General features: G+C 35.0%; 1 protein-coding gene across 1 annotated transcript; it reads left to right on the forward strand.

Moving 5' to 3' along the window:
* The first annotated feature begins 5,798 nt into the window (after positions 1–5,798).
* LOC142441230 (olfactory receptor 2T27-like) lies at positions 5,799–6,725 on the forward strand. Its single transcript, XM_075543282.1, has one exon. It carries the CDS (start codon positions 5,799–5,801, stop codon positions 6,723–6,725), a length of 927 nt encoding a protein of 308 aa, XP_075399397.1.
* Positions 6,726–12,499: the final 5,774 nt, after the last annotated feature.

Below are 12,499 nucleotides of genomic sequence, written 5' to 3' on the forward strand. Positions count from 1 at the left end.
ATGGGGAACATCAGGGGGAGTAACATTTATTAGAAGAATGTGAGTGGGATGTACCTCCAACCCATGAACCTGATGGTTCACTCCACGGGAACCCTGGACACCCAGACTCCTTCATATTTGAATGTTGAGAGTTTGTCCACATACACTGTCTTCTCAGTTCTGTTTCCCAAATTTCTTTTTCCTTTTCTGACAGCAAGCATTCCTGACAGGCTACTCTATTTCTATTCTCGGTTGATAATTAATTCCAATAACCACATAGAACTCACAGACAAAATTCACCACCAGGAGAATTTATAAGGGGATTCACAGGTTGCCATAAGTCAACATCAGTACACACTAAGGATACATTCATTGGTCAATAACAACACCTACCCTCAGACAGCAATGAACTCATTCTCTGGTGTTCAAACTCTCAGTCATGAGGTCCCTTAGCCATTGCTTCAGTGGATCATGAAATCCATTTGTACCCTGTATCACGGTACCCTCGTTAGGGGCCGAATGAGAAGATACCCCATAGCCTTAGTCCTCTGAGTCTCTCTGCTAGTTTCTGGTGCTCCCAGGCTTGGCCTCTGCTACTTCAGATCGAGATATTGGGAGTGCCCTTTAGATGATCTTGAGCTTGTTTCTCTCGTTCTGTGATGACATGCACAGAGAATGACTTTGAAGTGTAGCCTTCTTCTTTCAATAGATAATACCTAAAGGAAACAAAGGGTGTGTCTTGGGTCGCATCTCACCAAATTACATACTTCATCACACCTCAATCCTGTATAATCCAAAATAAGATGATAACCACAGCATAGAGTTCATAATTATAATACATCACAGAAGGTAGTATGGGAAGTAGGGTCTTAGTAATGGACTACATCTTTTAAAAATGACAAAAATTTGGAAAGACATATGATCATTGGTTGTCAAATATGTAGGATATAGTTAATGTCACTGGTTTGAACACCTGAAAGTGGGGAAAATGTCAAATGTTTTATTGTATACATATTTTTAAATAACCAGGAGAATTAAAAATTCAAAAAAATGTAATGTTGTCAACCTCATGTCCATCAGTCAAGGATCACTCATATTGTGGATTTCTGAGACTCTGTTTATGGGGGTAGAAAAGCTATTATTTCTGCCCCAGATTGGCTGGTAGCTTAAACTGAAGATCATGTAGATTGCAGCCAACATGTAACCATTATGCCACCAGGGATCGCAACTGCTAAATAATAAGGAAACAAAATTTACAACACAACAACAAAACAGATTGATTCCAAATGTGTTATGAAACCCTGCCTATTTTAAATAAGTGCAATGCTGATAAATTAAAATGTTATATGTTGATAACCCTTGTATAGTAAGCACGTCTCTCTTTATTAAAGCTCTAGTTTGTATATTTGATGAAGCCAGCAGGAAAAATAAAGCTACACATTATGGTTCCATTCATGCTCTTAATTCACAAAATTCAAAAATTCATCTACATATCATGAAATATTCAATACTTCACAATGTTCCAGGAAATCTGCATGTATCAATTCATTTTCATTGCACGAAACCTAACAACATGCATGTTCTTATCATTTAATTTAATAAAGAATAAAAGCAAAGAAATGTGACAAATGTGCGGTCACTAATAAATGGTGAAGCCAGGAAGCAAACCCACATTTTTATGGATCTGAGTTGATAGCTAATACTTGCTGCACTGGCATTTCACCACAGTGATTTTCCAATTCTCATGACCGTGTCAGCAGGCACTGATAAGTAATTGAAATAGTTGTTCATTTCCAAAAAGCATAGATCTTTCTTTAGGGATATTTAGCCAACCAAATCTTTATGTTAGAGCTTACGTAAGGGAATAGATGTACAGACAAGAGATGTTTTCTCCAAGGACAGAATACATAAACTTGTAAATAGGCCTGAAATTGTGTGGTAGGGACACCTGAAGGTTATTTAACTGCCTTAGTTCATTAGTTCTGATAACAAAGGGAAATTAAGTCTTTGAATACTTCAATGTGCAGCTCTGCCATTTACATATACAGATTCCTCGCGACATCTTGTGGAAACAGCAAAGTATATCATAATTCATTTTTTAAATTAGGTAAGGTTTTTAAATATCTCCTACTTTCCTAAAAGTCATTTGAATGTTGCATACAATGATGATTAAGACAATATTCTGCATAGGTGAGCATTTGCCTTATTTAATATTTTAAAACAGATTTGTAACACAGGTATAAGTAATATTACATAATAGTGTACTGGAATATGAGTCAGTATAAATACATGATGCTTAATACCAGCTTATATACTTGTCTAATATACAGTGTCTAATGTCATACAAACTTCACAGATGTTGAGGTTTCAAAGGTAAAAGTAAAAACTGAATTCAGTCCAATTTTGAATTATGAAAATACCCAAATTCATAGTTACATATGTAACATGGATATTTGGAATGCTTTATTTTCACGTTTATATCTGTAGTCAAATTAGGGATTTTAATTAAAGTGTGAAATGAAAATAACATGACTTTAGTAAAATAAAAGCTTTATAATGATTTAACATGCTTACTTTGAAGTGAATTCCAGTAGAGGAAATAGATCTTTCAATCACTGGTACATTTAAACGTAAACAAACCTTTGATAGATTCATACACAAACACACACACATATATTTGTATGTGAGATATGATGACTTATTAAAACACTATTAGAAGAAGATCACAAGGAGAGATGGTTTAGGATATGGAGAGTCTTTGAATAATTAATTTCCTATTTTACATTATTTTTATGTTACCTAGGATATATCTTAATTACTTTCATTGTCATGTGACACTGATTTTCTATAACTTATCCTTATATATATATATATTTTATACTCAGTTATGTGTTTATCCATAGAGAAAACGAAATTAATTTGCTATCAGGAAACAAAGTGGTTTGTGCAATTAAGTGCTTTTGGCAGTGGAGAAGTTAAACACCAGGCTGCTAACAGAAAAAATTGGCAGTTTGCATCTACCAGCCAATTGTCAGTTGAACAGTATGCTTCCAAAAATATTGCATCCTTGAAACTCAAGGATCAGTTCTACTTTGTCCTGTCATTTCAATGTGCATTGGAATTGACTTGATTGCAATTGGTTTTATGGGTTGTTTTATGTTTTATTTTATTTGACTGTTTTTTTTTTCCATTAAAATATTCTTACTCTGTTACTACTTCTTTTCTGAGGCCCCAAACCCATAGCTTCCCAAGACTGTTGGTTAAGATTCTGTGTAAGAACTTATGCCAAAATCTGAGTAAAGGTAATTGTTTTTTAGTTTACTTACTTGAAGGATATGTTTCAAAAGATTTTCAAAATGCAGGATAATCAATCATCAACAATAAAACAAAATCTAACAACATGAAACATCCATAATATATATATATTCATTTTTAAAAGACTGTTTCATACTTTGATTGCATTTATTTTCATTACAGTCCTTTGACAGTAATTTCTAAACTTGAACCTGAACAAAAAATTATATTGCTGAAATATATTCCACAAACCAACACTTGGCAGAGGGATGCACCACCCTGAACTGAAGCAAAAGTAACCAATGCATCGAATTCTGAACTATCTTCTGATGATAGATATTATGTCTTCTATACAATTTTCCTACAGAATGGAGTATAATGAGACCAATGAATGTTTGCGTCATTTTAAAGAACAATAAAAATTATGTACAACTTGTTTAACAACAACAACAAACCTTACTAAGGGTCAGAGCTAAGTTTAAATAATTTCCCTTCAGAGCATCACGTTGGGTGACTAGAATTACAGATCAAACTAAAACAACCCACTAGAGTCTGTGAAAGTGAATGTCTCTAACAGCTTTTCCAAGAACAGAATGTTATTCCTGGTGTTGAGTGAAATGTTATTTTTTCAAATTTCCCTGTTTTTATGATCCCACTTTTGATATCATACTGAAAAACATAATATCTTTACGTTAGTAACTTTAATTCTTCTACAACTGGTTCTTATTTCTCAATCAAGTGTCTTCCTATGCCTTTCTTCCAGACAGGTCTAGTGTCCCTCCAGACTGTGTGCTATGCATTCTCTACTGGCCACAGAAGAAGAGGATTTTCAAATCCTCTAAGTAGAATAGATCTCTAAGAGCAGTGTGCAGTTCTTTAACACTTCCTGTTGTTGTTTTTCACATGATCTGAGGATGTGGAGCCAGGATTCTCAACTTGACTCGGTCAACTCTTCCTTGGATTCATTCTATATTCTCTACACGCTCTTAGTTCTGCAATGATTCTTTTTTTTGGGGGGGGGGATACAAAAAACATTATAACTAATTTCTATTCTAAGTAAAAGATACTAAAAAATACTTCTCTTTTAGATATCATGTTAAATACCATGTGGAGGCCAGGGCATGGGGATGAGAAACATTTAAATCTGTTTATAGTATGTACTAGATTCCTGTACTTCCATGTGAATAGAATCAGACATCCCTTCTGCAAGCATAATTAATTTTCTACACAGACTGATCTTTGGAAGAAATCATGATGCCTGTCTTTAAATTAAAGTCTGAGTGGTTTCAAACTGCTAAATTTAGGCTATTCGTTGATCATTTAACCAAACAGCTTATATAAAACACAAAGCACATTTAATGTAAGAGAATAGGTGATTCCTTTTGGCAGCTATTTAATTTGTTCAAACTCTACAGGTATCAATCAGGACAAATACATACAGAATAAAGCCTGGGAGAGCAAGAATTAGATTAAACTTGCTTGTTTTATAGGGGGTAACAATGATTTCTTGGGTTCTTGTCAGTACAGCATTACCACTTTTTGTCATAAGTTTCTGTTATTAGGGGAAATTTGAGTTTTCTTCTCTGATAGGTGTCGGCTCTTACATTGTTGCAAGAAGCACCCTCATATATATGAGTATGTGTTACTTAAGGTCCACGATATTCTGTGACATGTGACATAAGGGTTGGGCACTATAAGATTACCATATTACAACTGGATCAGAGCACAATTCTAGTAACAGTGATGAAGAGTGCTGTCGCTGCTGCTGCTGTTCAAACTGCTACCAGAGGCAGAAATAGCTGCTGGCAGCTTCCCTGTGACTAAGACTTCAGTGAAAAGAGCAGAGCAAGAGGAAGCCCAACAGGAGAGGCTGAAGTGCATCCAGTCCTGCCCACATGAGCAGGTCGTGTCTTGAAATCCCCTCCACCACCACTTGTCTACTGGAAAAAACTTGTTCTCTGCCTCACCTGCCTGTGCCCCTCCCCTGGCCCAGGGCTGCAAAAGTGTACTTTGGGGCCTTTAAAGCCAATATGGAGAAATAATAAACAAAAGGAAATCCAATTTCCCTTTAAAAATAAAGTGAAACCATTCAGGATGACAGATGAAGATGCAGGTATTTTTCCCAAATGGATGATAGGTGACAATGTGTCTGTCTTTGCATGTTCGCAGTTAAACCTGTGGAATGTATGAAATGTGGGGATATTTATAATTTTAATAAAATTCTAATAATTAAAATTAAAATTTCAAGAAAGTTAAGTAGATTATATACTCAATGTATAGCACTTTGAGAGTTTTTAAAATCAACTGTCTTAATTTGGCTATGACATATAAATGCAGGTGAAATGGATTGTTTGTTAAAGCTATAGAACTGAATATAGTTGAAAACATCAATAGTATTCCAAGACAAAGGGAGAACAAAAGATGTCATATTATAAAATAAGAGTTAGTCAATTTGGATAAATGGTGAGGTGTAATTGGTTTTTTTTCCATACTTTTTCCCAGGGTAATATACTGGGAAGGAGAGAATGGAGAGATGGATTAATCAGACCACTGGAACTGACTTTATTCTCCTGGGGCTATTCCACCACATCCAAGTACCCACGCTTGTCTTTGCCCTCATCTTCCTGGTGTTCATCATGGCTCTTGTTGGCAATGTTGTGATGATGATTCTCATTTGGTTGGACTGTCGACTTCATACGCCTATGTACTTTCTTCTGAGCCAACTTTCCTTCATGGACCTCAGTTATAGCTCCACTTTTGTCCCCAAAATAGCCATTGACTTTCTGTCTGGAAGGAACACCATTTCTTTCATCGATTGTGGCATTCAGCTGTTCCTCTTCACGACTCTTGTGGGAGCAGAATATCTTCTCCTGGCTGTCATGGCCTATGACCGCTATGTGGCTATATGCCACCCACTCCGTTATGCAATTCTTATGCGCCCTGCAATTTGTGGCTCCCTGGTGGTTGGGACCTGGCTGGGTGCACTTCTTAATGCCTTGATACATACCGTATACACTCTAAACCTTCCATACTGTGCCTCCAGGGAAATCCATCATTTCTTTTGTGAAATCCCAGCTCTTCTGAAACTTGTCTGTGCCGACACCTCTCTCTATGAGCATGGAGTTTTTTTCAGTAGCATTGTATTCCTTCTCATTCCAATATCAGCCATCATGGTCTCCTATGGACAGATCCTCTCAACTGTTTTGGGAATAGGATCCAATTTGGGGATGAAAAAGGCTTTGGCTACCTGTTCTTCCCATATGATTGTGGTGACTCTCTTCTATGGCACAGCCATCATGAAGTATTTTTTGCCTAAAGCCTATCATACAGCCGAGCAAGATGAAGTCATTTCTGTCTTCTACACAATCCTCACACCCATGCTTAATCCACTGATCTACAGTCTGCGCAACAAAGATGTGACTGGGGCCCTGAAGAAAGTCCTGGGAAGGTGAAACACTACGATGAACTGCTGCCTTATGAGAATAAAAAGCAAAAGCTTGTCTTCATAGCAGAGACAAACAATTGCAAGAAAACTGATAATACTGTAGAAATGGCCAAATCACTTCATCTTAACTGTTCGCAAATTTCTAATGTGTAAATTTGTAATAGCACTCTGTCCTATTTAACTTAATCTCTGAAACATCACTTTACTAAACAGAATGCTCTAAATCAAAAGACACTTAATCTGCAGGAGTTACAAATCAACATGAGTGACCAGTGTCTTCTTGTTTTTACACTAAAGTAAAAATGCATGTCCTCGTAATACTAAATCCACTGAATTTGACATTAATTCGAAAAGCAGTAGTATAAGAATACGTGAAAAAACATTTTCAATAAATACCCCATAGCAGATAATAATTAGCAATTCATAATTAAGTAACAAATAAAGCTTAAGTGTCCCAATTTTAAGGTCTACATAAATTAAAACCTTTTCAATGAAATGAACTTATATTAAGCGTTAATTTATTATCCCCGTTGGGTCCAGCAACAAACTTATTTCTTCCTGATTTCACATTCATATTGGAATTGATATTATGCCTTTTAAATAATGACTTGTCAAACAAATATTGTTATTTAAAAACTAATGTTTATATGACTACATATGGTAGTTTGGGCCTAAGAAACTAAAGTAAGATTGTAAATATTTTCTTTTTCTCATCATTCAAGTCGTTAATAAAACTGTGCATATATTTGTGTGTGTTGATTGCATATGTTTGTGTGAGTTTATATATATGCAAATACACTGGGAAAAAGCAAAAATATTTTACTACTAGTGTCCAGTGCATGGTTTTCTTCTAAACAAAACATGTTTAATATATCTCTGCGTTCATTATATGACTGCCCACAAGTTCCCTAAATAATATAGCTACCTTAACTGGGGTTATCATTCCCAAAAAAGGTTCTAATTAAACTAGGAATTTCAGAAGTGGACTGCTGGGTCCGGTAAATGCAATACAAAAAAATTATACATAACAGGTTATGGTGACTGTTTTTCTGGATTCTAAAACAGTAATTTTGATGGATTTTTCCATAGGTTATAAGAAAATCTTGAGGGCTATTTATGAAGAAGGTTTGAGAAAATTGAGTATTGTAATGGTAATAAAGAGCAGGAAAATTGGAATAATATTTTCCCCCTTCATGACTGCTCACCTCTTGATTCTTCAAGGGGAGCAAACGTTGTTCTATCAGAATTTTGTAGTGAAATCATGCTCCGTTCATCCCACTCTGATATTTCACACATAAGACTGTTTTGTTCCTCAAAGTCAAAGACTACTTTAAAGTAATATGATTAGTCCTTCGAGATGTCAAAGCTGTTGTTTGGATGCGGTGTAAATAGAAGAGGATAGAATTCTTTGGCGAAGGGTCAGGGAGTTGCAAACACTACCTTCAAAATTACAGAATGGATGAAAAATATCCCAAGACAGAGAAGTTGCAAAAATTTTAAATAAGTTTCTATGATTTTATAGCAATAATTTCTTATTTATCCTTATGCCAGCCACTCTGGGTGTGCTTAGATATATACACACATATTCAAGGGTTTCAAAGAGTTCATGGAAAAATGGAGATAAATATAATGGAATTTCACCCTAAACTTCTTGAAGGCTATATATGTGCGTGCATATATGTATGCATATGTGTGTGTGTTTGTATATATTTGATATGGAATCAATTATCACCTGTGATAACTACATGTGAAAGATTAGTGTGCACACACATCAAGTCACATTGGAGAAAGACCTAGTGATATGCCTGAATAAGATTCATACCAAGTAACTTTCCAGAAGAGTTCTACCCAGTAATATATGTGGTCAGCATCTTTTGGAATATAAGTAATATACAAAGCTTTATTATATCTATGTATACTACATATATTTAAAATGTACATAATAATATAATAATGTTATAAACCCATTTTTGATGTTTTGTGTTTTATGGTAGTTATATAAGTTCATGTCAACTTGAATATATAAAAGTATGGTATGCATTCATCTTTGGCTAGCCAAAGGTCACATATGTCCATACATTTTATTCAATTGTTTTCTGGAAAGTATATGGGAAGTTAACGTTTGATTCTTTTCTTTGGTTGTTGTCTTTGGTTACTCCTGTCTGAAAGGATGAAAATGAATGTGAATAAAAAAATTTTGAACTCAGGGAAAAATGACTTCTTGAACTTCTCCCCTGAGACCATGTTGCTTAGCCAAAATGGCTGACAGAAAGCCTGGCCATGGCCATGTTGCATATGAATAGGTTAGTTTAGGTAAGGATTGAATTTGAGTGTTGGTTTTTTTAAAATAATTTTATTGGGGCTCGTACAATTCTTATTACAATCCATATATATACCAATTGAGTAAAGCACCATTATACATGTGCTGCCCTCATCATTTTCAAAGTTCGCCTTCCAATGGATACCTGGAATAAATTCATTTTCCTTTTGTCCCCCCTTCCCTCCCCACTCCCGCCTCCCTCATGAACCCTTATTAATTTAAAAATTATTATTTTATCTTATCTTACACTTCCCAGTGTCTCCCTTCACCCACTTTCAAGTTCCCCTTCTCCAGGGAGGAAGTTTTGTGTATATCTATTGTTGAACACTCCAATTTATGAAATCTTTATATATTTGCATACGTAATTTACCATTTGTCAAGATTTTAAAAATATTATCAAGTCTTCAAAATCCAAAATATATTGCTGACTATAACTACCTGTTCACCATAATATAATGTAATAGGTCAAAAAGGGCAAAAGCATGCTTTCTTGTATGATCATAATAAAAATTTTTCCTCTGGGATCTCATGGTCCCAGTTAGCAATGTATTAATGATTCAACTGTGGCTCTATCCCACTGAGAAAAGGTGACAATTTATCTTCATCACTATAGTAATCTTGAGAATATTCAAGGTCAAGGTAAGAATAAATAAATCTCAAATATGTATTTTGATATTATTCTGTAGAAATAATTCGTTTAAAGTTAGGATAATCTAGCCAGTACAGAAATAACCCAAGTTAAGGAAATGGACATGCAACAAAAGTAATACAATTCATTATATACACATTATCAAAATAAACCACATTCCTTTGAGTAACACTCCTGAGATAAGTTGTATATTAATCTTTTTAACCTCACTTCTAATAAATTCTTCAAAGGATGATAATTTCTTTTAATTTAATTCAAAGAAATCTATAACCTAAATAGCCATTTGACTGTATGATGGTTATTGTGAAATCATGTGCCTCCTCTCCTGCAGGCAGTCATTGAAAATGAATTTAAGACTCTTTCTGAAAGTCATGTTATATTTCATTGGGTATGCAGACATATGAATAATATTTCATTGTGAGGAATTATTTTTGGATGATATACATCAAAGTCACATGTGATGAATCATGTTTTCTGATTTGAGCTACTTATTGTGGCATTTTCTTCAGGAAAGCAGAAAGATATTAGAAGTCAAATCCAAGAGTTTTAAAGTCTCCTATTCAAAATATTATTTAAGAAAATGTTCATAATGAGCTTATAACATCAATTTTTATATAGTTAACTTTTTGTCTCAGATAAGAGCCTACTAGCATGTAATAATAAATGTCTGTGGAAAATAGGATTGAAATGTATAAAGTAATTTTCTTGTCCTTATGTATGACTTTGAACCTCTCAAAGGAAATGAAACAACTTCTCAATCACTGTGAAACCATACATTTTACTTTTCAGAAATCTTTTGGCAAAACTATGCCTCTTGTCCACAATTAAGCACATTGTATATATAGTTCAGCTGGGTCAGCATTCCAAAGCAAATTATTTCAAAGTCATGGCTTAGAATATATTTATTTTACAAAATCAGGAAACTGATTAAACTTAAGAAAGAAACTATTAGTTAATTGTATTTTATTTTGAATTATGTGTATAGATTTTAAGACAACATAATTAATACTCAACTTCTATGCCCTGGACAGTTTCTGTAAAATGTACTCTATGAATTATTAGACAGAGTGTGTTAGGTTTTAAATAGTATTACAGATATTGGCATAACCATCAAATTTGGAGACTGATTTCTGAAAGCCCATGGTTTCAATACAACTGTTATAGGCAATAAGATTAATTGAGCTCAAGTTGAAAGTGAAGAATTTGCATTATAACATTGTGTCCAATCTTATTATATCAAAACAAACTTATTTAATCTGAGATAATGAAAGTTTTATCTGTTGATTCCTATACCTAATTAATTCTATTAAAGGACATAGGGCAACTACTCCACTTATTCGTTGGGAGTTGAGATTCACATTGATGTAGACTATCAGAAGGAAAGTTGACACTAGGTCTATTAGCTCTTCTAGAAGCTGTATCAGTCACTCTCTATTAAATGAATATATGTTCTCCATGTTCCTATTAACTAAGTACATACACCATTTGAATGATATGCTATTTTTTCACTTCAAATATGTTCTCTCCTATTTCTATAGAAGTACCTTAAGACAACTTTCTCAGGAAAAATAATCCAATGGTTAAACAACAATTGAAGCAATAATTACAACACCCATAATAGTCTAGTAGTGAGTTAAGCACTGGGTTGCTTACTGCGTGGTCAGTAGTTTAATTCTCCAGCAGTTCCACACAATATGTATACACAAGTGAGATGGCATGAAACTTGAAAGCCTTCGTGTGGCATATAAATGTAGGTCTCTCCTTCTGGTTTCCAACATTGAAAATTGAGCAGAGGTCGAGAATGCCCATGAGAGAGTTGGTGTAGGGATTATCCACTCCATCTTAATAGGAGAAGCAGATATTTATTGTTGCTCTCTTTACTCATAGATTACCTACAAAATACTGAAATTAAATTGTGGACTTAAATTGTGAACACCCAGTTTACAGAAGGTTATGGATGACAATGGAAGCTCAAATTCTATTTTCAGTGTGCCCACATGGATTATGTCTCTGGTGAATCTCCTCTGACCATAGTCAAGGACTGTGAATAGTCCTGCTATGAGACAGTGAGAATTCTAAAATTGATTATGGGAAACATATTTAGGTTAAAATGTAACCCCCTACCATTTGATCTCCCTTTTGATCCAAGTGTTACTCCTGGTAGAGTAGAGAAACAAATTCATAGACACTCATATGTGTTCAAAAAAGAGCTTCTATACAAGAGCAATTGAATATTAAGAAAACATCCTAGCCTCTTCCACATCTAGTCCATAATTCTGAGATTAGTCCATATGTCTGATACCAATCTACAAAGTCCTTTTCAGATTCATGAAACACATGCAATGACACTGAGTGCAGGAAGATCACAGACAAATGGGTGGGACTTCTTGCGAATCTAGAGGCTTTAACATGCCAGCTCTGACAGTGGTCTCCATATGGTTTCTCTAGCCCCCAGAGCTGCATCAGGGTAGGTTCATGTGGCTTCTCATCATGGATGACTCACAGGAATTAAGCCTAGAGAGAAACAGAGAGACAGAGAAGGAGAGAGCGAGAGCTAGAGCGAGAGCGAGAGCGAGAGCGAGAGCGAGCGAGCGAGCGAGCGAGAGAGAGAGAGAGAGAGAGAGAGAGAGAGAGAGAGAGAGAGAGAGACTCCTCACCTCCAGGGAAGAATAACACCAGGGTTCTCAGAATTCTCAGGAGAAGGCCATGCCCACACAGAGCTTGATTAAAGGCTAGAGTCTACCCTTTCACTCTTCCTCTCAAATTGACAACAGATTATATAACTACCACAATCCACCTTAAAGTTGTTTTA

The sequence above is a fragment of the Tenrec ecaudatus genome, chromosome 2, assembly GCF_050624435.1.
Source record: "Tenrec ecaudatus isolate mTenEca1 chromosome 2, mTenEca1.hap1, whole genome shotgun sequence".
Lineage (NCBI taxonomy): Eukaryota > Metazoa > Chordata > Mammalia > Afrosoricida > Tenrecidae > Tenrec > Tenrec ecaudatus.

Bases quoted from the DNA above. Each gene is read 5' to 3' on its own strand.
- LOC142441230 (XM_075543282.1), top strand. From the start codon at position 5,799: ATGGAGAGATGGATTAATCAGACCACTGGAACTGACTTTATTCTCCTG.